This window comes from Haliotis asinina, chromosome 11 (assembly GCF_037392515.1).
Source record: "Haliotis asinina isolate JCU_RB_2024 chromosome 11, JCU_Hal_asi_v2, whole genome shotgun sequence".
Classification (NCBI taxonomy): Eukaryota; Metazoa; Mollusca; class Gastropoda; order Lepetellida; family Haliotidae; genus Haliotis; species Haliotis asinina.
This window is the reverse complement of record NC_090290.1, coordinates 31,024,728-31,052,600: the sequence shown is the minus strand read 5'-3', so window position 1 is coordinate 31,052,600 and position 27,873 is coordinate 31,024,728. Positions and strand designations below refer to the sequence as shown.

Here is a 27,873-nt window from a genome sequence, read left to right as displayed (position 1 = left end):
GTGTCGCATTTTCTGATCAACACAGCTTCCTGAGCTCGCATTAATTTCATGACGCATTTTAGACAAGACCTTTGGACTCGCATTAAATTCATGACGCATTAATTTCATGATCTACAGTACATGTCATTTTTTGATTGACTGAGCGCGCTTCAATTCAATTTTCATTATCTTACCTCACACATGAATGTAACTTCTGACTGGCTAAGCGCTCTTCTATTATTTTCAATGTACACTGGTTACAAGCGAGGTACATTGTAAAATACCCAGCTACCAATAGCAACTTAAATCTGTTTTTCTTGTAAGCAAAATCTGGCAATGGCTACAATATAATGAATATTGTACATCACAGAAACTAAAGCACATTTTGCAGTAATGGCTACCATTGTCGTTCTGTGTGATTTTGCATCAGTCGTGGTGTCACGCTGCACAGAAACTTCTTACGAATTATCAAATCAGTGAATGTTTGTTGTTTTTAGTTTGCCATTTGTTGCTACGATACTCTTTCACGGCATATTTTAAATGTAGTGAGCGATAGTAAGCAATGATTAGCTGGTTGGATGATTTTCGAAAATGCTACGTAGTGTGAAATGGGAATTTTTCTTTGTTTACATTTGAAACAAGCGCAGTCTTTTGAGCACAGCATTCATTTTCACTCCCAATATCTTTTGTTTCGTTTTATCTAGACAGTAGATATTTGTGACAAAGACCATACTTAATCTGATTCTGAACTGCATGGGGAATTCAGTGATGGATTAGTGGTACCATACTATGAAAAATATGTGATGCAATTGGCGTCTCAATACCAGCCTTCATGAAACATGATTTTGTAAGCAGTATCCAATATGGCAGAGAGCGCACTTCAGCATTCGTATAAGTGCATTTTACAAAACCTCCCAGCAGATTCTGGGTTCATCTGCAAAGTTTCACACTTATCATGAGCGGTTACATGAAAACTTGATATTAGTGATCATTAATACCCTAATTTTGAAATTCAGTACTCCCAGTAATTGTCAGATTTTCACATTACAAAAAGTACAGCAAATAACGCTGTGAATCGCAATTTCATCTTGTGTCCAAAATGGAGACATTTATAATGAAGCATATTTTGAAAGGCTATTTTAAGAAGTTTACTTTGTCAGAGATAATATTGGATGGTATCATGAAACAGGAAATTTCCATCGGAATTCAAAGCTATTAAGTGTATTTGTTAGCATGATATATTTAGATATTTATTGGACTTCAAAGTGAAGGTTGGAGGAAGGACACATGTGTCCCTGTGGCACCCAAGTGGTTAAGGTGTTCGGCAGGATAAATACGTTGTTCACTGGTCCTTCGGGGATCATGGGTTGATGTACCCTCGATGTTTGTTTGGGCTCAGGGAACATAAACAAACATCAAGGCTACATCAACCCATGCCCCCTCGCAACCAGTGAACAACTTATAATGTATCCTGCTAAAAAGTGAGTAACATTTCCTATATTAACCGCTGGGAATGCTGAACTCATTTGGTACTTTGAGTCAGAAATCATTTATCTCGAATAATTGATTGATGTGTTATTATCAATGTTCATCTCTAATAAGTCTACATGGTTTTAGTGCTAGATTTTGTGTTGATGAAAATCTAGTATTGGCTATTTGGCTAACTGTGGAACTGATTATTATAAACCAATGCCCATGCTTCAAACAGCCGAGGGAAGGTGAGATGCATGGCCTAGTGGTTAAAGCATATGCTTGTCATGCCGAAGATGCAGCTTCAATTTCCACTTGGGGACATTGTGTGAAGGCCTTTTCTGGTGTCCATGATGTTGTTGGAATATTGCTAAAAGCAGCGTAAAACCATACTCTCACATTCAAACAGTTCAAAATTAACACTTAAGTGTTCAGTAAGATAAATATTTTGTTCACTAGTCCAGGGCCCATGGGTAGGAACCCTCTAAGTTTGTTTATGTTCACCTTGCCCTCTACCAGTGAACAATGCATATTATTTTATGATGTACTTCAAATGTTTCTATTTTTGGAAGCTGTATTGAGCTAGTTTCTCTGGGTATTTTTTACTGTACCTGCATGTAAAGGTAAGAATTGTGTAAATTTGGAAGAGACCCATGCTATCAGCTGCCTTATTCAGATACTACTTAGGAAATGAACAATATCGAAACTGGGTTTTCCAGAACCTAAATAGTAGGGCTGTGTATTGGCATCAAATTTGTATTGCAGTATATTGCGATATAGGTACCTGTATTGCGATACGTATATATTAGAGCCTCAAAGATGAAAGATCAAAGGCGCTGACAGAACTTTATCAAATGATAATGTGTTCTTTTTGCTGCTTCCATTTCTTGGTTTGCAGTTGTGTTATTCAGCTAACATCACTGGTGGAAGCATTACATTGTTTTCTGATGGATAAATGTCTCATAGTTCGACTCTCAATTTACAGAGACACATTAGCAATGTTTACATTCCTACAATGCAATCGTGGAATGCTGCTTGACTAGTCAGCTTCATCTGGATGTACTGATCTAAAACTTAAGTTGGCAGTAGAAGTGCAATGTTCATATCGCCACATATGGTTTACATTAATCACAGATGTAATTAAAATAATTTAAAGAAGAACCCAAACATAAACCATCACCAAACTTTATTATTTGTTTTTTCTGGTAATGTTCATCTTAACATTGGGAGCAGAGACATGACAAGAACAGTATATAAGTTAGCTCTGAGCAAGAATTCTTAATTTAGCTCACTCACACCAGGATTTTTTTTCTGCCTTAGATTAATCAAAATTATCCTTAGAAAGCGTCAAATTTGGCATCTTAGGACAGAAATACAGTTTGCTGTACCACCATGTATAGTGTAATGAAGCAGACTTTCGCCCTAAACTATTATGATGTTTAAGCACTTGGATGCAAGCATGCTCTATTGCACTATACATGGTGGTAAAGCAAACTGTATTTCTTAAGTATAGTATGAAGACAATGTGGAATACTCCTCACCTAGATTTGTTGGGCATTTGTGCTGATAACAAGTCCAAGGTATATTTTTTTTAATTGTTTATTAGATTTTGTGATATTAGTCTTCCTAAAAACTGTGACATTACATCCATCTGCTAACTTTTATTATTTCTGTACAGTGTGGCTGACAGTATACAGAATTTCTGAAATTCACTTCCTGTCAAAGACCATACACAGTGATTTGTGTTCACTTTTCGTGACAGCACCCAACACTGTACGATGTCTATTTGATGATGGGTTCTGCCTTTGATGTAACTGTGATGACAAGAATAAATGACTTTATCTTGCAGGTATTGTGCCAGCTAACAGCAAGGCTGAAGTGACAGTAACATTCATGCCCCGGGAGTTCCACACAGTCCAGGCCAAGATACAGCTGACCATATCACAGTTCAATTCTGCCCCCATCATCTGTACTTTTTCTGGACATTCCTCACCTGGGCTTCTCAAGTAAGTTGAGTGACACAACTGCTACAAATAGTTTTTCATTCTAAAGGGCACAAGAATATTGAATAATGAAGTGCAGCTGTTAGGCCAAAGTGAACATTACATCATATTGCAGAGTGTTTATGAAATCATGTAACATGTATGTCAGTAATGTGTGAAGTTTCTCAATGGATTCAAGCAAGTGAAATCAGGTATGAAAATGAATGCTGTGCTCAGAAAATAGCACATAAATGAAATGTGAACAAAACACAGTTTTTTTTCATATGTGAAAGATCCCTTCATCTTCTTGTTGCATACTCTGGCTCATTAGTTTTAGAATAGGTGTCAAAAGAATTGGGGAAATAACAATAGATGTATTCCAGTTTGGTAGATTCAACTCAATTATTTATAGTTTATAGTAAAAGGTGAAGCCATGACACTTACCCAGGTAAGTTCCTCTCTCCATTATGTCTTTGTTTGCTACTGAAAACAAAAGGAAAACAATAAGACAAATTCATCAATAATCTTCCAGTGTTAGATTTGGGTGAAATTTTGAGTGGGTCCAAACTGATGAAAATAATGTTTCTGGACCCCCTCTTGTGTTAAATAGATGGGCAGATGTAAAATAGAGGGGGACCTCACTGAATTTGATGAGTCAAAACACTCAAAAACCCTCTCTTGAGCCAACACTTATCTTCATTTATGAATATGTCCAGTGTTACGTGATTCTTCACACTGATCTAACGAAAACATATACATGCAAGGATTTACCTTGTCGTGCATTTCAGGGTCCCTGGGACTCATATTCTTAATTTTCAGGGGTCCTGGACTACAAAATGGGGGCCCCAGACACTTAAATATTATTAATAATACTATACTTAATTATTGTTTCAGTAGCATGACCATCAGAGTAATTAAACTGCAAATGATATCATAACCCGGCTAGTAGCATACTCAGAACTTATTGCTACTTGATCAACATTTAAAAGTATTTAGACTTCTGTAAAATCATTATTTCTGCATCCTTGCAGACAAACTAATCTATTTCATTGCATCTGTTGTAAATTTTTATGCGTAATATGCGTACAGTAGAATACTTTTATAGCGAACACGGATATAACGAACTGAAGGCTATAGCGAACTGTTTTAAAAGTCCCAAATAAACCACTATATGTTTTCATATAAAAAAGTCATGAATAACGAATGCTCTATAACGAACTTACTGGCTATAGCGAACTGATTTGCAAGCCCCGCGCGTCCCAGGTAACACTAATTAACGGTGTCAAATAACGAACTGAGCGAACTCAATCAGTGTCATTGCCAGTTAGCGATGCTCACTTTGAAATCCTGGACAGTTCCAGTTAACAGTAATTAATGGTGTGAATAGTCAATTGAGTAAATTCAATCAGTGTCAATTAGCGGAGCTCACTTTGAAATCTGACCAATAAGTTAGACGTCAATGGCTAACACTTTTGTGTACAAAACACACTCCAGTTTTTACACCCATGTGAAGTTGTAGTTTGCATTATTAACCAATCAGATTGCCGGAGGCCATAAGCCCGTCGCTGACGACCTAGTTTTGTATACTTCCGGCACAGCAACTTGGTCATTGGCGATTTAATAGAAAACGACAAGTACATCCCATCAAAAGGCATGTGTATATGCCTCCCACACATCAGAAATGTGGACAGAAGCTTTAGATACTAGTGAGACTTTTAAAATACGATATATTCAATGACGAGTACGTAGTGACGAGTGACCTGTGTAAGATCACTGACTTTGTAGTGAAAAGAACGTAATATGGATGAATGAATGTACGAATAAACTGAGTAGGAATGTGTTGTACTGTATAGTGTGTTTTACTGTTCTTTCAATGGATTTTCGTGAATAGCGAACTACAGATATCACCAACTAATTTCAGTGGTCCCTTGTAGTTCGTTATAAAAGTATTTTACTGTAAATCCTTCTACATGCATCTGTAAATTATTCATACACTAGAATACTTGTATCAACAAGAGAGTACCTGAGTGCTTCTGTTGTTTCATGCACCTCAGTAATTGCTGATATTTAAAATAGAGTGGTACTCTTGATTGAAGTCATTAAGTTCTTAGATGCCCACAAAGTAGAAAGAGAGTATTTGAAAGTTTTAGAGTTCTGCAATGTAAAGGAGCACTGCTATCCCTTTTGGTCGAAGTCGAAGTTGTTGCCATGAAAACACAAAAAAATATTTTACTAAAAAATCAAATACTACCCAAGGCATCAGTTCACCACCAGACCCATCTATGTGCAAAGTTTGTTTGAAGAAATATTGAACGGTTTTAAAGTTCTGCTCCTGAAAAGTCTAATTTGCACAGGTGGACAGAGTTCAGTGTTCGCGGTAGGCTTTGTGAGAATGCATGCAGAAGTATAATTATATATGTGTTGTCAGTATTTTCTGTGTATGAAATATTCTTTAAAATTAAATAGATCAAAATCTACATGTGCAAAACAAGCCTGCAAAATATTGGTTACTTGTTTGTATCTTGTATGAAAAATGCTGGTTTGTGTATTAAAACTGGACTCCAAATGTATCACACATTAGATTGGGACTGTAACATTCATTAGGAGATACATGTTTAGAAGAAGATCACACTATCGAAAGATAGTGGAACAACAGAATCCCTTGAAGAGGATGTAAAAGTACACTCACCCACAAGTTGTCTCCCCTGCATACTTTCCCACCGAAACAGTCACATGTCTTTCCATGGTTGTCACTCTCTCCTTCATCGCCCTTGTGGATGGTTGAGGGAGCACTGGAGTCATTGTATGTCAGAATACACATTTTGTGGCATTTTTTGATTGTATGTAGTTTGTTTACCTTTCTTAACCTACAGTCAATGCAGAGGCTGATCCTCACTCCTGATCCTGCATTAATCCATGTTCTTCCAGCTTTAGTAGCAGATATTGTATCAATATATCAGATTTGCTATTTAATTGCTATTTGTATTGCATCTATTAGTGGTGTACCGATCAATCAAATAATTGGTTTATTGATTGTTTGACAATCAAACTTCGATTATCGTTTGAAAACATTTCAAATCAATACTACTGTGTACAATCTTCAAGAATAACTTAAACGAGTGGTGTACATGCAACATTTGTAAATATCTCTAGGTAGGCTCGCAACTGCATTGTTAATACAGGAAGTCAAGTCTATTTGTAGCTTGCCAATGGAGTAGTCATTTTGTTCTTGTGCAGATAGTGGCTTGCAGCGTAATAACAATGTTAGCTTGGATATGTATATTATTTAGACATACATGCATGTTTAATTATGTGTTTCAATATGCAAGCATTAATGAAGGTTTTCATAAATATAGTATGTTATAAAGATGTGGTTCTGAAAACAATGAATACTCCTGCGAATATGACATGTGAACGAAACAAGCAATCTGATTGCCTGTTCAGACTGTCAGCAAAATGCCTGTTTCCTCAACATGTTTTTGCTTTCAGACAAAGCCTCAATTCTCATTGAATTCAAAAACAAGGTTGGAAATTGTTATGGTGAATAATTTGCCATGACAAAAGATATAAGAAATCCCCTCAGAAATATAACACTGAGAAGTCTGAAATGTTCAATAAGTTTGTATTAACAGAAAGCAAGATACACAGATTCACAATAGAGGTTTCATATACAATGGAACTGAGTCAAATCTAAAGTAATGGGTCACAAATATTATGTCAACTCACTAAAATCTTGGTGTGAGAGTGACAAACAGTTTTACTGAATGTAGCACAACGAGTGGTCAGTCAACAGTTATGTAGGTCAAGCATTGACAGAGACAGGCAGACTTATGTACTCCAGTTAATCTGTGTGTGTCCTTAGTCAACACGATGACCAGCCTTATATATATTCAGTCACTGTTTCCGGCAAAGCATGGAACCTTCACCAGAATTCTCTCGGCCAGCCTCCCAGAAGTCAAAAGTTAATCAAAACACATAATCAAGGGGAGGTAACTCTGAGGCATTTCCTTAAAGTCTGCTGCCAAAGCACAAAAAGCACCGATCAAGACACAAAATGTGACCCACAACAACTATTACTCAAAATTTTAAACATTGTGACGCAATAATAGTTATTACTTAATTAATAACACAATTTACAGAAAATACACTCTTGTAACAAAATAGATAGCTTTATTGATACTTGTCACATCTACAATTAGATGTATAGCTGTTCCATTCTGATTTCTACATCAAATTCAACATGAGTTCAATGTTCCTCAATTTTTGCACACACAAATAATTGATGTACGTATCGCTTAACTGTACAAATAGTGATCTAAATTCACACTGATTGCCAGATACCCCAAGATTTTCAATATCCTTTTGTGAAAGTGTTCCATTTCTAAAGAAGAGTGGGTTACGATCATGTGTCAGATGACATATCTTTGCTACAGGCAATCATGTAGAAGTATCTTCATCAATAGTGACGTCATCTGTGTTCTGTGATGTATCTATATTTGTAAAATGTGTGTCAGTGACCTCCATCATTTGTTATTAGCATTAAATGCTTCTAAACCGATGTGGACTACTAGATAATTTCTACTTATGGTTTCAAACTGCAAATAAACTTGGATTTCGTTTCATATCTGCTCATAATGTAGCTATTACATTTCACAATAATAGTAATTTAGAGCTATCATTCTTTGAAATTTATTATTGAAATAATTAGTCCAGTAAACATTAACATCAAACATTGTGTCATAGAATCAGGGCAAGTGGAAAAGTCACTTGCCCTGTGGCAAGTCATTTTTAAAAAATATTTTGAACCCCTGGGCCTGACCCACCACTGTTCAAGTATGCAAGGGAGTGAGCTGCTGGCTGAGGGATTCAAGTGTTCATTCAGATAGAAGAAGGAATGAGTGACTTTAGTTTGACGTCGCACTCAGCAATATTCCAACTATATGGCGGCGGTCTGTAAATAATCGAGTCTGGACCAGACAATCCAGTGATCAACAGCATGAGCATCGATCTGTGCACCTAGAAACCAACGACATGAGTATAGCAAGTCAGCAAACCTGACTACCTGATCCCATTAGTCACCTCTTACAACAAGCATAGTCACCTTTTATGGCAAGCATGGTTTCCTGAAGGCCTTTTCTATACCAGACCTCCATAGGCCCATAGAAGAAAGAGAGAAGCATAATAAGCATGAGTCAGGATAAGTATAAAATGTTAATTTTATCTAAAAAATTACATGTTTGCCCATAAATGCCCTTGATGAAGTCCTGTCTCTGCTTAGTGATTGCAAAGTGATGTTCTGCTTTTGCATTACGTGCAGATTTTTTACAGTGTCTGAGTGATAATTTGTTGTAACTTACAGACACTTACTGTGTTCTATTTTACTTTCAAATACCTAGTTTTGGTCCCTGTTGACAGTTTACTGTGTACTTTGCAACAGTACAATCTTCTTCAAACTGCTTTTGTACAGTATAAGAAAAATAAGTATAAGAAGGGCCTTTTTTCGATCCTCAAGAACTGATTCCCTCAAGCTTGACTTTTTATGTATTTTGTTCACATAAAAGAGATTGAATTTGTGCTACGATTTGGTTGTTATCACAAATGTCAAGGTATACGCTTACACCTTCCATTCAGTAACTTAAAAATGTTTGGTTGTTTTGAAATTTGGAGACCACCTTTTCAGTCTAAAGGAGAGGTGTGCTGCAAATTTTGATTGTGACATTGAAATCTTTTCAAGAATTACAACAAGTTACAATTTTCAACCTGTAAGTTGAAAAACATTTGTCAAAGTAAGCTCAGATTTTTAAAAACGCTTTTTTGACCTAAACGAGAGGTGCAGTGCATGCAATATTTGGTTCCGATTTTGTAATTTTGCAATGCTATGCCAATGTACATTTTTTTTAATGTACAAAACTATCAATTTTTGTGAAATAACTTGAATGTATTTAATAGATTGTTTCAGTTTATCGAGAATCATTGGAACTTACATCCTCTGAATGCAGGAAAAATGACCAAGGAAAATTTGTTGAACCAATACCATTATAATCATTTGATAGATGTTTTCACATTTGGGTAATGGCTTCATTGTTGATAAGAAAGGTCCAAGGGATCAAACATGACAATTTTGTTAAAGAACAACTAAACTCAATTTTTTCGTACTCTTTTTACCACTGCATATGAAAGACTTCTGGTTAGTCATAAACAGAACACCATTTTTTTTCAAAAACTTGTGGTTAATTCATACCAAGTGCTCAAAAATTGCTGAAAAGCAGTCTGCTTCTCTCTCGCCTGCAAACGAAACCGCAGACTGGTTACATAACTCTGTCGCTAGAGCCTGCTACAGTGACGTCATAGAAGGAACGATTTTCAGTTAGTTGTATAAAAAATGTGTAGGAAGCACGTCATTTCCCTGATTTCTCGACGTCACCAAAGACATGCCGAATTGTTGTGTTGCCGTCAATTGTTCCTTGGGGTTGGGTGATGGTGTCACTATGCACAGATTTCCACCAGACACCATAGTTTGTGGTTAAATTGGTTGTTAGTGTGTGCCAAGCAAGCGTTGTGGAAGCCTGTGGTGTATACTTAATCGGATGGTTCGCTCCCTACCACGCTTCCAGGATAGAAAATGGAGTTCAAGTTTCATCGAGTATATAAAATCAAGACTGCTTACTACACATTGCTGACCAAAAGGATTTTGCATGGATATAACACTTTCTTCCTCGGAAACGAGGTTGTGGTCGAAGTGACAATATTATCGAAAGTCATATTATATTGACCCCTTATATTGACCGCTTCCAAGAGTGATATTGTTATGTTATAAGCAGTGTCATGTAAAATCCTAATGTCCATCAATAAAATACATATTTTACTACCAGTAGAAAGTAATTTTGATTTTGTAAGTCGGTGAAAACAAGCTTAAATAGCATTCATCCTCACACAGGGCGCTGCCATTATTGAAATTCGTGAAGTCAAATCCATTTGAATTAATGAGATTTTGGTTTGTTTTCATCAAGTTAGAAAATCAAAACTACATTTTACTAGTAGTTAAATATGTATTTAAATCATTACCAAAAGGAGTTTGCATGACACAACCTGTAACATAACCTAAGCGAGGTTGGGGTCGAAGTGAAAATACTGCGCGATAAATTTCTTCACTTGCTAAATTTACTTGGTTTGTAATGTTCACTCACCAGTTTGTAGACACTTGTCAATATGTGTCTTTATACTTGGTCTCATAATCCTAATTACTTTATGATCATATTTGTATGCATTTTGAAACTTGATAAAAAGCGATCTGCGAATGTATAACAGGAATGTAATATGAAGACATTTTACAGATTTCCTATATGCATCATAATTTGCATGCACACCCTAGTCTGTGTTGTCTGCATCATTAAACTTAACAACGAAAACAATGATTCTGATGAAAGCTACGACAACTTAATAAAAACAAAAATGCTAATATTAAAATTAAAGTTATACGAGCAATGTTAGGCTATTACCTTCTTCGAGGAATGTATCCATCAATATCCACGAAAACGAGTGATATATAATTCATCTGCAGATTTCCCAAGTGATGTGTCTTTTAACAGTCTAATATACAAAAACGTGATGTATTGTTTCAGATTTTTCACATTGCTGTATAGTTTCATTGGTCACCCAAGATAGCACACCTGGCAACTAATTGCATAATGTGCGTCATTCTTTTTAAAAAGTTACTTAGCTAGCCATTAATGAGCAATCAATCAATGTAGGGTGCTGTTTTTACATAGACACAGACATGACAGAGTGTATTCAGTATATATTAGTAAATGTACATACATAAACATTACCTTTTGACAAATCCCCCCATTTAAATCCCCATAAAACTAACTAATCAATCAGTGTGTTATCGGTTAATCCTTTGATCGATCCAGAGACAAGAAATGCCAAATGGGGACCTTTGTTGGGTAATCTAAGTGGGGTTACCACTAATAATACCTGTTATAAATTCATTAACTGAGCATCAAGTGAATGATGACAAATAATGTGTAGGTTTATACCACCTAACACAGATTACAACCGAGCGACACCAAGTGATTTTGACAGAATCGTCTATGAAAACAAGGGTTGTAACTCGAAAACTAGGCAAAGCGGGAGACAAAACTAAATGATAGTAGACTGTGAGAACATATAGCTTTCATTTTTGTCAACAGCTTTTGCGATTTCAGGTTTGTACAAACCTGTAAATGAAATAGTTGAACCCCTGATGTGTAGATGAATACCGCACAGACCCTCATTTCTATACCTACAATTACGTCACGGAGACGCGCCACTCTGATTGGTTGAAATTTCGTTTGCGGCTGAGAGTTGTGCACTGTTGACGAAAAGGTCGATTTAAGTTAATTAAAGGTCGAAATGAGTTTTAATAGTGGGGTTTCATTTATAGCGATGTCAGCAAGTGATTTTGTATTTGTACCCTACTAGAGTAAATGTGATCTTTAAATTGTCACCCAGTATGTTTTAGATTTGAAAAAAGGAGTGAATGTTTTTGTAACATATTTTAAAGTGGAGTCAAAATGTATTTAGTATTTGATATTCAGGTGACATTGGGAGTTACTGTCAGGAGTATCATTGAGTCCAGGTCGCATTTTTCATTACCTAGTAAATTTCCACTTGACCAAAAGTGGGGTAAGGGAGCAAGAATTACTGAACAATAAATATTCTTGTTAATAACTCAAAGAATACTACTTCCATCATATCCCACCCAGCTCCCAAATATCTAACTTTAGAATTCATGTTGTGGAGAGAGGAGAAATTTTCTGGTCTTGTGCATGGGCAAAGGGAATGGAGAAAAGATATTTACTTTAGCATGGATTGCTAGTTTTGGAAATTTGATTGTAAAGAGTATATTGTTTGCAGTAAGATGGCAAGAATAATGTGAATTAGGCATTGGTGTAATGTGTACACAATCCTTTCAGTTGTTGACAATGGTAGCTTAATGATAAATGCTGTTTTATTAATGCAGGGAAATATCTGACAGCTCCCATGCAAATTCAGAGGTTCTTGATCCCAGATGCCTTTCTCCGCTGGACCGTGCAAGATCCAAACGAAAACCAGCAGTGGAAAAACATGCCTTACTGACACCAAAAAAGGTAACAATGCAACAATAAAGCTAAAAGGAAACATTTTTAAAGGTCATATGCAACCAAAAAATCAAACATAATTAAAACACATTTATCACTTATTCATGACATATAATACATTGCTGCTTTTAAAAAAACAAATAAACACAATTATAAGTGTACAATCGCGTTTCAAAAGTGCAATATTTTGTACTTGGGCTTACTTCTCCCGAAACGAAGCCCTCGGGAGACCGAACCCAGTCATAGCGGGTGGCTATGCATTCAAGTGTAACGACGGCTTCCGATTGGCTGGTTCATTTGCTGATATGCTGAGGGTTCATTGCGTGTACAGAAAGATGATCTGTTTGATGGGCATTTTAGAAGTATAGCCAGTCACAAGAAAGTAAGATTCTTTATGGATAACAACTTCTTTTTGTGTACTTGATGCGTCATTTCAGTAAGGATTCATATACTGTTGTCAAACAAAATCATATACACGAAAAGAAGTCGTTATCTATGAAGAATGTATACAGAGATGTTGGGTTTGGAAAATACATGTTCTCTGAATTTGCGCTCGATCCAATAAAAAATCATGTCAGTAGAGATGGTAAACTACTGCGTTGCTGGAATCTGTCATTCGTCCAAGTACAAAGCAGGACTTGAAACTGACAAAGTTTGCACCAGTTTCCGTCAGATCCAGTCATCCGAAAAAAATGAATGTAGTTTGTTTGCAACCCACAGACATAAAAACATGTCATGTGTATCACACGTGCCTAATTACATAATGTGGCAGACACGGGACTCGGGTGCACGAGTCATAAATCAACTTATTTTCTTTATGTCGTATAGTCTGATAGGTGTTAAGTTTAAATTGCACAAGGTCAATGATTGAAGCTGTGTATTGCATGTTGTCTTTAGCAGACAGGCAGACAGACATATAGGTGTGAATAAACCAGACACTGAGCTTTCTCTGTGACAGAGACTGCTTACCACAATCAACAAGTTGTTTTACGTAACGAGTAGATTAATTACCTGTTTGTGTACACTACCAAGATTTGACTACTGCTCACGACCTCAGACGCTGGGCATGCATACTGTGTCATGCTCCGCGAACCTATTCACTGCGCATGCGTTATGGACGCAGCGCAGCACAGCAGCTGAAACCAGTTTTCCCTCCAGCACTGGGGGGAATTTAGTGAAACGTTTGAACTCAGATTTCGCGGGCTTTTTTTTCATCGCATTTTTTTCATTTTTATAGGTTGAATTGGCATTTTTTATGATTTGTTTCAGTAAGTGCATACCGAAAGGTACCAGAATCTGCAAAGTTGTTTTTTACGTTGCATGTGACCTTTAAACTTATCTCAGAGTATACACTTCTTGGCACAGAGTGGAATGATGTAAACTTTTTCCCAAGGCCTCTCTTGTCCATCCCTCCAAGCTCTCCATGCTACTCTCATTATAAGACAGCTTCCTAGTTGTCATGCAAAGCATCTTTATACCACTTCACTTGCCGGATCCAGTCCCTTCAAGAAAGGCCAGTTTAAGCGTCCTACTTTATGTCAGTGTATGAAACTCCTGAAAAAGCCAGGAAGCCCTGGAATAACTGAAAAATGTTGCTGGCCCTACGAACATGTAACCGTTTAAAAATAGGAAACTGATGTAAGGTGTTAAAATACTCTTATCAAAGCATTACTTATAGTGAGGTAAACTTAAACATATGTAACAGCAAATTTTAGAAAGCGTAACTTGGTGGTCCCTGTTCATTCACTTAGTGTCACTGCCATCTGAAGGAGACAAACAGGCAAAGTCAAAATGGTCAGTATCTTTGGCAAGAATGTTCTAACTGTTCTCTACATGTTCTTCATGCAATTAGCACAGGGGATTTGTAACTCTCCTTGTGAAAAGTAAACATGCGCAACAGCAAATTTAACGAAAACAACTTGGTCACTGAAACCATTCTTCAGACATTTGGTATTAGGTAAAAGGGTAGACTGATATGTGGCAGTTACGGTAAATTGATCATGAACTATGCATACAGGTGTCATCTAGCTACCACAGTTGTAAACTATTTTTAAAATATCACCTGTAGTCAGTGACATGGTAAAATATATAGCCATGGAAAATGGATTGGCCCACAGGGCTGGGTTTTAAATATAGCTGTAAGCCTGCCATGTAACTAGCAAGCAGCAGGCACTATTTCATACACTGTTCATGTGATCGTGGGTCACAGTCCCCTCCTTTGAATGAAGATGATTTCATGAGAGCGATGTCAGACACTTACTTATCAGAAGATCATTGAACTTTGCGGGGCTCTCATCATTCCTACCCGAGTCCTTCATCTTTGACCACATCAGGATACTTTTGTACAGCGGGACCTTTGAATTATACTCTCTGTCTCTCACTCCACGGACAAATTATCTTGGCAACCTGGTTTATCTGTTTTGGACAAGGATCAGTATATTTCTACAACTAACTGCCCAAGCAGTATTCAGCTAAACGCCTCTCTCTGGATCATCGGATCAGTGCTTCCCCAAACTCTGTTGGTACCTACATTCATGTCTCTGCATGGATACAGCTTTTTACTGAAATGTTAGGAGTCTCCTATTATTCTTCCGATTTGTTCACTGGATGGACCTGGGGCTCCTTCATGAGGCAACCTTTACTAAGTTAGCCTTAACTCCCATTCTTTAACTCTGCACTAAGGGAGACTTCATCTTCTACGCACTCAACCAATCAACATAAGTCTCTTACATGTTCAACTGGTGCCTATGGTTCAAGATCTAGGGATCATCATTCTCATTTCGATACATCCCCTCCTTGTTTCCGATTTCCTGAGTGGGTCTCCATTTGTGCGTCATCTCCCTGTTCATTCCCCTCCACACATAGATATGGTTCTACAGATAGGAGATCTACTCAACGGGGCATCAACTGTAAGTCTCAGAGTGCTACAATTTCTGATGGGGCTCCATCCTACCTCGTGTCTCTCTAATCAGATTGTACCAGATATCTGGACTCCTGTGCAGGAAACTACGCCTCCCCCAGATCTGGCTGCGATGTTACTATTGCTTGGAATCAGCAACAGTCTTCTCATTTGACAGGGAGTGCTCCTCCTCTCAGACCACCTGTTGCAGTGCCCAGTCCTTGTGTTCCACCGGATCCTCTGTTCTCCAGCACTTTCGGTTGTGGATTCCCCATAGTGAAGTTTGGATTTTGTTGATGAACCTGAAGTCTTAGCTTGCATAGTGGAGAAACTCTTCCCAATGTCACAGAACCTGTAGGACTTAACATTTTCCTTCTCCATGAGACGAAACTTGGCATCTATTACCTTCCTGCCATGAGCTTGTATTGCTCTTCTAACTACATCCTTTATAATGCCTTGAAAATCCATATGAGGATTAAGGATGGCCTGTCTATGTCTAGATGCTTCTTGAATCATTATGGAATGGTATTCATCAGTTACTTAGATGAATGCATCCAGTCTCACCAGGTTTCAGCATCAATTTCCACTCCTTCCCAAAGTAGTACAAAAGTTGGGCACCACCAAGAAGATACTTCATCTTTTCGTAGTACCCTTTTGGCCAGTGAGAAGTTAGTTTGTTGACCTCAGAAGTCTGGCAGTACCAATCCTATAGCTAGTACCAGTTCTCTATAGTCTGTTTGTAGTAAAAACATACCGATGAATTTCCCTTTAAACCAACAAGTAAACCAAATAAAGAGAAATTAAGATTGTGAAGCCTCATAATATTTTACCTTGCCAAGTGAAAATTTAAGTCTCAGAAGTTTATTCCTCCTGAGATATAAGTTGTTTAACTAACAGTCATAGTTTCAAATTGTTATTATTGGTTTGTATTGCAAGGGGGTAAGAACAGTAGTTGGAACAGTGAAACAAATGCACAAGCAGGATGTGATGAGTGTTAACGTAGGCCAGCCCTACTTGTTTTTGGTATTTCATTTAATGTGCATACCCCCTTGTGATGCAAACGAATAAAGTGATTTTAAACTATGATCGCTTGTTAAACAACTTTCATCCAAAGATGGATAAGGTGTACACCTTTGTCACTTTATCTCCTCCAGTTGCATCCAACCCTCTCGTTGACCTGTCAACAATAGTGTTGCATAGCAACTTCTCCTTGACATCTAGCATGGAGGGTTGTTTCTGGTGCATTGACAATGTGTTCTCATCTCATTATCTGGGAAACCTCTTGATGACAGACATGCAAGTGTTACACCAGATTGGGCCACTCGTCCTGGCTCAGCAGCTCACTTCAGTCTATCAGCTCAGATGAAGTAAAGTTGTGCATTCTGTACTGCTTTCTGTATTTAATGAATAAAAGTCTGAACTTCATGTTTTTCTATAGTTCTTACTGATTATGTTTTTGTTAGAATTACTTCACTAAGTTTGATACTAAAGTATCTAAATACCACAACCAAGTTTGACTTAGTGGTTTTAAGTTAGTTAAGTGTGTGTCACAATGCAAAAGTGTTTGACTCTTTCACTTACTGACCTCTACTCAAGAAAGCAGTTATGTCTGTAAAGTGAGTCTCTCCAGAATTCTAGTGGATTTGGTTGCATAAAGCCTGACTCATAAGTTGTACTAAGCTTATATGAAAGAGTGAGGGTTAATTTGATGCTGCTTTGGTGTATGAGGGATTGTCTTGAGTATTGATTATTATTTGAAAAACTCTAATAACTGAGATACCTTGGATATCTTGGCAACGCAAGGCTTACTTGCTAGGCTCCATTCTTTCATCTTAAGAGAGGTTGTAGCTGTAACAGGTCTCCCTTATGTATTGCTATTGTCAGTTGTTCTGGTTACGAGGGTTGGCTGAAAAGTTCTAAGCCTCACTGTGAAAAAGAGTTACAAAGTCCTTGTTTGTAATTTATTTTTCTACATAGTCCCCTTCCAAGTTCACACACTTTTGCCAGCGATGCTGCAAGGCCCGAATCCTGGTCAGGAAGAAATCTTCTTCAGCTACCCTAAAAAAATCAGTCACAGCGGAAATGACGTCATCATTACTTGCAAAATGGCAACCGGCGAGTTCCTTTTTCATTTTGGGGAACAGGTGGAAGTCAGAAGGAGCCAAATCAGGTGAATAAGGAGGATGGTCAATGAGTTCAAAGCCACAATCGCGGATTGTTGACATGGCCACCACCGATTTGTGAACAGGCGCACTGTCTTGGTGGAAGAGGACACCTTTAGCGATCATCCCTCGTTGTTTGGCTTTGATTGCTTCTCGCAACTGGTTCAGTAGATCAGCATAGTATCTGCCGTTGATAGTTTGACCTTTTTCAAGATAATCAATGAGCAGAATACCCCTGGAATCCCAAAAGACTGATGCCATCACCTTTCCAGCTGAAGGAACAGACTTGGCTTTCTTCGGAGCTGGTGAATCAGGATGTTTCCACTGTTTTGACTGTAGTTTTGTTTCTGGTTGAAAGTGATGTATCCAGGTCTCATCCATGGTTACAAATTGTGCCGCAAAATCATCAGGATCTGCTTCAAAATGACGCAGATTGTCAAGGGACGTCTGGAACCTGACACGTTTCTGTTCTGCTGTCAAGAGCTTTGGCACCCATCTTGCAGAAACTTTCGTCATTCCTAATTCGTTGGTGATAATATGCTCAACCCTCTCATGAGAGATGCCCACTGCACCAGCAATATGTCGAGTAGTCAATCGTCGATCATCCATCAACATATCGAGCACTCGCGTGATGTTTTCTGGAGTGGTTGCTGTTGAAGGCCTTCCTGAGCGTGGGTCATCATCAAGGCTTTGTCTGCCATGCTTAAATTCTGCAGCCCACTTCTTTACTGTGGAAAATGAAGGAGCATCATCCCCTAGAGTGGAGACCATGTCAGCATGTATCTGTGTTGGGGACATCCCTTTCTTTTGCAAGTACTTGATGACTGCCCTGTATTCAGTTTTGTCCATTTCTGATGATTTCAGAGGGTAGGTTTACCAAAAGAGCTGTAGTTGAGATAAAACTATTAGTACGTTTGTAGTTCTTGTGTCTATGATTCACTAAATGATTGGTGGCAAACACCTGTCTCTACCTGGTGGGGAAAAAACACTCAGACTGAGAACTTTTCAGCCAACCCTCGTATATGTCAAGTCCCAGCCTAACTGACCTTTCAGGAGTGGGATAAGTGCACACCTTGAGCTATGATACTAAAAATTTGTAAAATTTAACTATTACTCGTCACTCAATCAATGGATAGTGCTTCCCACTATTCAGATCACGGTGATGACTTCAAGAAGGAGAATGATCCGTGAGCAGTGGTCACGTGGGTTGCATGACTTGTATGGATTGAGGTATGTTGTCAAGTAGCGAGAGCAGCATGGAAAACATGGGTGATGGGACAAGAGGGGCCAAGGGAAAAAGTTCAGTCATTCCACTCAGTGTTGAAGCAAGAGAGAGGTGCAAGTCCTTAGATAAGTATATAAATACATGTATTAATTCATAGTTAAAATTTTCAGTTTTCATAAAGTTTCTAAACATGTGAAAGAAAACATTGCAATATGTTACTGTTATTATATATTAATAATATTGTTCATTTATCATTAATCATGTTAATTATTTCAGGTTTTTTTCAATCAGGAGAAAGAATACCAGGGACTTAAGTTTCCAGCAGTCATAGAGAGTCCATATGCAGTTGCACAGGTGCTCATCCAGGAACCAGGAAAATTGCGGGCAAAAGATATGAGAGAATGTGAGTTACAGGAAAAACTGTTTTAGGAGATACTTGTAAGGAAAAAATATGTCTATCATGCTTTTAGCTTACTTGTTCAAAAAATATTTTCTCCTGAAAAACCGTTCAACCAATAGACTGATCCATTCCTGTTTGATAAGCCCCACCCCCTTCGTTTTTGACATGGTGGGGAGAACCACTGACCAATCACAATGGCATCACTGCTAGCAAAAAGTATGTGATTGAAAACAATTGGTGAGTGAAAAATGAGTTACATGCTTGATGAAGAATTGTCTTGGCCAGCTGCTGAGAGTGCGAAGCGTATTTTCTTTTCACCATTATGATATAAGCCCCTCTGAGATATTAGCAAGGGAAGGGTAACTGAATTGTGTCTTTTTTCTCTAAAATTCCCATCATAGTTTTATAAAAAATATGAACATAACCACATGTTCAAATTGCAGATCATTTCAGTATCCATGAATAGATTGTCAACATGTGGTGCTTTTTATTTATCAGTTGTTTAAATTCAGTTGAATGAATAATGTGAAAACTTGGGTTTCTATCTTTTGATGAACAAAACAGAAAAAAATATTTCACATCTACTGTTTTGGGCACTTTTTTTCTCTGTATATGTTGCTGCAAACAAATCAATCACAGCATATTAAACCTATTTAATCTTATTTGGGAATCTGGAAAAGGTGTTAGTACCAAGTGATTCTTTTGCCATGATATGTACATAGCATGTGTTTGTTTGCCTTGTTTGCCTTAAAATCACATGAATCTGTTATGTAAGTCAGTTGATTATAATTGATAGATTATTACTTATTTTATGACCTTTTCACATTTACCAATGGATACAAGATTCTTAAAACATAACTTGTTATCATTTCCAGTGAATTAATTAATTAGTTACGTTATTACTCCTAAAAAAGGTACTAGTGTACCTCTCGTACATCAAAACAGATTAATAATGTCCTTGTAGTTAAGAAATACACTTTTATTTCATTCCATCCAATATTCCAGAACATCACTACTCTTCTCGCATAGGTTTCATCTCTGATCCACATGGAGTAAGGTAATTCAATTCAAGGTCCCATCTCTTTGTAGAAATTCTGAAATATTTAAGCATGGGATTATAGACTCTCATTTGAAACAATTTTGATATTTGGATATTGGGTGATAAGTATCTACTGACACTGACTCTATTTCTCTAATATTACTCTTTGAACATTTTGCACTATTAGCAGATACTGTACTGCAGTACTGCACGGTAGGCTTTCAGATTTTGCTCATGAAGCCTTAAAAACATCCTTAAATGTGTGACAGTTGTAAGAATAGCTAAGAGTATGGAGCCTACAACCATTTGCTCAGCTGGAGCTTTCCATGAAGGAGCTTCCATGCACCTACAGTACTCCAGCAGGAAGGATTTGCCGTATGCATCTCCATGACATGACAGATCGAGATGTTAATCAACATCGCTGTTGGATCTAGATCCTCGTCAGGAGCATGCTTTCACGGAAGGAGTATTACTCTAGTAGAGACCCATGCATGTAGAAGAAGCATACAGACATTCGCCGAGGGGATGACATCTGGAAATACTCTTGCCTGGAGCATTCACGAAAGGGCATGGATTCAGACAGATGTGGCTTTTTAGATTGAGAGATATGTAACTGACCATTTTTGAATGAAGAAGGTGATGTCGTCTTCCTGGATCACCAATGGATTGGACCTGGAGTCTCCTTCTAAAGAATCACCATTGTTGATGAAGACTTTGATTTGCTCACCTTTCCACCCATCAATCTCTAAGGTTCATGACCGTCTCAGTGCAGCCTTTAATAATAACAAAGTATCAGAGTTATCATATCCTGCTGTTTAATACCAGCAGATGCCTCCTCACCATTTGAGCCGTTTATGGTAGCCCCAGAAGTGGATGAGGATTATAAGCTCATCAGTGAATCCCAGGACTGGGCCCACTTGCACAAACCAATCTAAGCACTACGACTATCTTAAGCCTGTGTTGGAGAATGGAAGTTAACAATCACAGTATGTAGTGCTAAAATCACTTTGTGCAAGTGAGCCCAGGCTGAGATCTCATAAGGTAGAAGAACTACCAAAGGGGATAAGATGATCCTGTCTGCTCTACTTACACAGACATATGCTCAGCCATGGATGCATACTTTTTCCATGGGTTGGGTATGAATGACTTATTCTCTCACACAAAGATTAATATCCTGCTTGGGCTGTGTGCGGCCATACACTGGGCATACATCATAACTTGTTCACTGGTCAAAAGGGGGCCATGGGTTGAGTGAACAACATATTTATCTTACCAAACACCTATTTCTTTTGAGAGGTTTTAAGCATGGGTATAAATCTTTTTGTAGCCATCACTAAATTTTGCAGATTACACGAAAAGCAGATTTAGAGTATCTCCCTTGAATTGATTTACATTCGCAAAACGTCGATAATTTCCATACATCATATATGATTCAGTATTATTCGAAATAAAGAATTAATATCACAAAGCACCAAATGAGTTCGGCATTCCCAGTGGTTTACGTAGAAAATGTACTTCGCTTGTAGTGGGGGTACATTGAAAATAACAGAAGAGTGCTCAGCCAGTCAGAAAACAACATTTATGTGTGAGGTGAGATAAACTAATTTTTTCAGGGTCCCATCAGAGAATGACATTCTTACAGGAGATAGGATAAATGAGCCTATATATGCCGTCCCAAGTCTCCCAAGCAGAGAAAACATATTTTGTCTTGAAACCATAGAGGGAAATTGTCCACACTCCCTCTCTCTCTCTCTCAGTTCTAGAATATGACTGCATATCTATAAGCGTCAGTCCTGTCCTTAATAGACTTATGAGATCTTTTCTACTGGAAGATATTTTCATATGGATATTATTTTCACCTGGATTTTGTCCATTGTTCTTTCAGCTCCTTTAACAGAACCTTTTGAACCCATGACTAAAGCAGCTCTGCTTTATCAAATAATGAAAGCTGCCAATACATGGCAAATACTGCTTGAGTCTGAGTTTCATACATAAGGCTATTCCTGCTTCACTCTCAAAAAGGGATTGTGTAGTAACTTAGTGGTTAAAGAGATGGTTGCAATATGTGGTGTCCCCTGCCATGATATTGCTGGAATATTGCTGAAAGTAGTGTAAAACCATACTCAAAAAAGAGAAGAGACATTAACAAAACACCCCTCCGTTACTTGAATCATGTTCTACCCATGAGAGGCTATATTCTTTAACCAGTCCAGCAGCTTGGTCATCCCTCTTGGTTGAACAGGTAGTGGGAAGAAGCCTATGGGATTAACATGACACCTTACCCAATTTTACTTACATGGTAAGCAGCCAGAAACCCAGGGTGTCTGTATTGCCAGTGTTTGCTTCCCAGACTGTCATATAGGCCCAAATGTCCTCCATGGCTGTGGAAGAGAAGGGTTGGATTGGAGAAGGACCAGATCATCAACCAATATGTTATACGAATGGGAAAGACTAAATGTGATATTAGCCTGGGAGGGAATGTAATTAGAAATGATTTGATGGTTAAACTTGAACCAGTGGTGCAGTGGTTAGCATGCATGAAGCACAGTGGAGACACCAAACTTTGCGACCTGGGTCTCATCGTGTGTTGTGTCCCTTGGCAAGGCACCTCATCCACATTGCACTCAGTCCACAGCAGATCCACTATGAGGTCGCATTTAGCACTTAGTAGCAGCTTTGAAAGTACAATCCTGTCAGGGTAATAATGTAATGCCAGAGAGCAACATTGTGTTGGATTCAAGGCGCAAAAATTAGCATTGTTATTATTTTTACAGATTTAGATTGAAATGCAGCAGAGAGGGTTCATGTTAACCTGGCACAGTCAGGCTGGTAAAGCTCATCATCAGCTCAGGGCCCTCACCCCCTCTACATGCAGCCCAGGCAGCGAATGGGACTTCTCCCTGGGAAACACTGCCTAGTCGAACCCACCAAGAACTTTCCATGGGATGTGAAGACTCCCCAACACTACAGCCGTCTGCATTACCCAGATTGTCAGAAGGACTGTGCTCCCGGTGGAGAACCCAGGCACTCTACTGATCTGCGCCAAGAGATCAGGAGGTACCAAACCAAGGGCACCGAGAACAATGGGGAGCCTGACGACAGTGCACTTGGGATGCAAGCGAGACATTTCAAAGGCGAGGTCCGCATATTTATCATGCTTTTCCCGTATCTTGCCAAACACGTTGCTGTCATTGGCATTATCGGAAAGGACAAGATCAGGTTTTTTGGCTGGAATTTGCCTCAGGCTGTATGTTGAAAGTTTGAAAACATCATTTTCCTGGACGCCCAGGACATGCTCAGGGTCGTACCATGGATGGACCTCGGGGTCAAAGCCACCGGCATGGCGGTCAAAGTTGTTTCAAATGTTGGAACTATGATCTAGTTCATTTACTATCTGACGCATTCTGGTGATGTAATATCTGCTTAGAATGTAGTTTTTCATTATTTGTGTGCTCCTCAATCTCATCAAAACAGTGTGAGGATAATACAGTGATTCCAATGATGTGAAAATCTAATGTATCAGTCTCATTGAAAAACAGTAAACTGATTCAGAGTGTCATTTCAGGATCAAGCATCAGTAACAATACAAATGAAATAGTTTTTACAAGAATTTGACCAAATGTCTTGTTTTGGTATATACTAAGTGATTTTTGAAACCTAAGAGATTTTGGTGATTTATAATTTTGCCATTTTCCATGAGAACGACTCTGACTTGGTCTCAGTAGGGAGGGATGGGCTTCAGTTCCGGAGCATAACATGAAAACTTTGTAATATCATTCAGGAAAACTTGCCAGATAGGTGAGACAGACCACAAAGTGGTGCCCATTGCTATTTACAAACTTTTGGCATTTTTATTTTTCCTGGTTTCCATGGAAACAATTTGGATGTAATTTCAAGATGGATGGATGGATGGGCTTCGTTTCTGGAGCACAACTTGAAAACTATTTCATATCTTTTAACAGATCTTGACAGATATATGGGACAGATCTTGAAGTGGTGCCTTTTGCTGTTTACAAATATATGGCGTATATATTTTTCATGATTTCCATGGAAACGATTCAAGCTTAGTCTGAAAAAGCATCAAGTATCTGTCAGATGATTTGTCCTTTCAAATATGTTGGGGCTGGGGGGTATATGTCATCTTCTGATGACTCCTGTTATCAATGATTAAAGATCCCGGTCCCCATGTTTCTTTCAGTGAATAAACTTACTCAAGCATAAAGTGGCATGGGGCAGTGAGCAGATGCATGACCTCATATTTGTTAGTTATGCTAAAAGCCCGGAGATCAAATCCCTACATGGGAACAATGTGGAATGTCCATTTCTAATGTCCCATGTCAAACCGTACTCTAAACCATACTCACTTACTCATGTTTGATTTCTAAAACATATGTGTTGTTATGCAATTTTTTTATACTTCATGGTATTTTTCTGTTTTAGCTATCTTGACCAAGAAGGACACAAACAAACCATCAAACAGACAAATGAAGGTGAGCATAAAAGCTACAGAATGAACTATTTAAACCCTGAATTTGCACAGACTTAGCATGTTTGTGTTTACATTTCTTCCATGAAAGAAGCTGTGTCCATGGTGTACTGGTTAGGGCAGTATGTACAGATGGTTCATGATATCATCCGAGGGCTTCCTTAGGTATAAACATCATTGTTGGATTCTTACTGCGAAGGTAGAGACAGCCAATGTATGCCAATGGAAGATGCCATTTAACCTGTTTGGGATAGATGATCAACCACCACAGTTCTTTGAGTGTCCATTCATCATGCACCAATGCATATTTGCATTAATGGGTGTATTGTCCCATTCTTCCTTCATTGGACCACTATGGAGGAGGATGATATCAGAATAGCATGTGCCAGTCACTCAGTAACTGGGTATTGTACCAGAAATGACACCAATCGGTTATTTCATCACCCACAGTTTGTTAATGACCTTCGTTTCTTGTTTTAATGGAGGAAATGCAGACATTAGGATGTGTAGGGTGACACTCAGGTCACACTTCTTCCAAGATTATGAATGGACTGGAAAACTAAAAGTGATCACATACTTCATTCTCCTTATTAAATGGCAATTGCATCCCACTCATGAATCATTGTTTCCCCACTTGTCAACAAATGGTGAGTATTTTGCCTGTAAAAGTCATCTTCCATGTCTGTACCATTTGCTTGGAACAGATTGGAATATGGACTTCACACAATATTTTTATGCCATGGATGTTGGAATTTATGCACACAGGTTTGTGGTATGTCCAGATGTATAATTTTACTTCTCCAGTATATTGGGATTTAGGAGGTATTTCAGTCTCCATGCGTACACACTGAGTCATGCACCTAAAATTAGAGCTCCATCTTCCAGGTTTACATTGTGTCTCTGAGAGAATATGATTTCAAGTTGACAATGAAATCTCAAAATATGTGCACAAGCTTCAGAACAATTTGTCAGACCTGAATTATGGGAGTAGTTTCTGCTAACAATTACCTGTCTGCGAGGTGTAGGACTCAAGTAATGGAAATTTGTCAAGGCAAATGTCATCATGAATGATGTGAACAACAGCTGGAAATGACATCATGAACATCGAGACTAAAATGTCAGATGGAATCAAAGGTTTGATTGGTGAACTGGTGAGGAATTGACATGAGGAAATATAATGGTACTTTGCTGAAAAACACATATTTGCACATGTTCATGAATCAGACCTTTTAGAGTTATTCCAAGATGTATGAATCAAGATGTCTTTTGGTCAAAGAATGGGAAGTTTTTTCACTTATGGACCATTAAGTATTCCAGAATATGTGTTTTGGTTGCATTTGAAATCCAGTAGTCTTTTAACCATGTCTTAACAATAATATAATTGGCCCCAAAATTTTGGACCCTCACTCTTCCTCTTCTTCGGTTGCAGACCTTTTCGAAAATCCTGTTTATATTTTGTTTAGTTCTATTTATGAGGAAATTTGTGATTTTCCTTTAGAGAAGCAGAGGCCAATTAAGCAACTAAATGTCTCTTTTCCCCAAAATGATATTGATATTTATCTCTCTGAACCTTTCTGCAGACTGTTCATTACATGAAGTAATTTGCCATGTCAATGCTGCTGCTCGAACCTTGGAGGAACATCACACAGTTTCCAAAGACAAAACATCTAATGATACCAACAAAAGACAAAAGAAAAAACGGTTTCTTGTAAAACTTACTGAAACTAGAAGAAATATTCCCTGGATAGAGCTATGCCTTAAGTTAAGATCATCAGGGAGTCCCATGTCGAAATGACAAAAAGGCAATTTGAAGAAAACTTAAATTACAGTACAAGACAACAAAAGAAAAGGTACTTCTTCATATTGTCAATTTCCTTAAGGCAAAAATGAAAGCTTGGAGAGAAAGAAAGAAAAACTGGGAAAAGAAAAACAAATTTATCAAACAAAACAAACTTTTCAGAAGTAATGGAAAACAATTCTATAGGCAACTTAAAACAAGTGGTGGTGATGACCATGATAAATGACCTCCCATGGCTGCCAATGAAAGGTTTTGGAAACAGTTGTGGTCTATACCCGGCAACTGTAACCTGAAGGCACCATGGGTCAGTGATTATGACCATGCAATGCATGCAATAAGAAACTAGGTCATTTGTCTGTTCTATCTCACCAGATTGCCTGAAAAGTGTCAATAAAAAGTCCAAATCAAATACAGCTCCAGGGAGGGCCTGATGGCATTCAAAACCGTTTTTGGAAATTATTTCCTTGTGTCCAAACACCATTACTACTTCACTGTTTTAACTCTCTTGTGGACACAGGTGATGCTCCTCCATGGTTCTGCAAAGGTCACACGATACTCCTTCCCAAAAAAGTAGACTTGACCCAAAAACTTCCACCCTATCATGTGTTTGAATACTCAATACAAATTATTAACAGGATGTTTGACAAACCTTGTGTCATCCTCGTGCTCTTCCAATGACATAATTTACAGAGAGCAGAAGGGGCCAAGAAAGGGATGTTGGGGGTGCAAGGATCAACTTCTTGTACAGAAAACGATTTTGGAAGAGGCTAAACCTTATCACCGCAACCTCTCCATGTGCTGGATTGACTACAAAAAGGCATATGACTCCGTCCCTCATGCATGGATTTTGAAGTCTCTTCAGTGTATTGACGTCCCTAAGCAAATACTTGATCTACTCAAGTCTTTAATGAGTTGCTGGTCAACTCAACTTGAGATGTATTCACAAGGGCAGGTGCAGACTTCGGAAACTATTCCAATCAGAAGGGGAATATTTCAGGGGGACTCCTTCAGTCCATTGCTTTTCTGTCTGTCTTTAAATCCTTTGAGTTTTCTGCTCATTAGGGAAGAGGGTTACCATCTCGGACCTCCTCAGCACAGATTCCCAACACCTCTTACTCATCTCCTGCACATGGATGACATCGAGGTCATTGCCAAAGTAGATACTAATTTGAAGGAACAGGTTCTCCTTGTCGAGTCCTTCTCTAATGATATTGGCATGACATTTGGACTCGACAAATGCAACACTCTTCATTTGAAATGTGGAAAGGTAACTAAAGATGGATTGGTCAAGTTAAAAGGGGGAGGAGTTAT

General features: G+C 38.2%; 1 protein-coding gene and 1 long non-coding RNA gene across 3 annotated transcripts in view; one reads left to right on the top strand and one right to left on the bottom strand.

Moving 5' to 3' along the window:
• The window catches only part of LOC137255733 (cilia- and flagella-associated protein 221-like), a 252,236-nt gene that overhangs the window by 40,351 nt on the left and 184,012 nt on the right, over nucleotides 1–27,873 (top strand). Inside the window, exons 6-9 of one of the 2 annotated variants that reach the window (XM_067793233.1) lie at nucleotides 3,299–3,455; nucleotides 12,436–12,562; nucleotides 19,116–19,242; nucleotides 24,719–24,768. In XM_067793233.1, coding sequence (XP_067649334.1) covers nucleotides 3,299–3,455; nucleotides 12,436–12,562; nucleotides 19,116–19,242; nucleotides 24,719–24,768 — 461 coding nt within the window. The remainder of the gene's footprint in view (nucleotides 1–3,298; nucleotides 3,456–12,435; nucleotides 12,563–19,115; nucleotides 19,243–24,718; nucleotides 24,769–27,873) is intronic. The other variant, XM_067793234.1, reaches the window with a different exon arrangement.
• LOC137255735 (uncharacterized) overlaps nucleotides 22,575–27,873 on the bottom strand; it is a 42,644-nt gene continuing 37,345 nt past the window's right edge. The window contains exon 3 of the long non-coding RNA XR_010954531.1: nucleotides 22,575–22,659. This is a non-coding gene — a long non-coding RNA (uncharacterized lncRNA). The remainder of the gene's footprint in view (nucleotides 22,660–27,873) is intronic.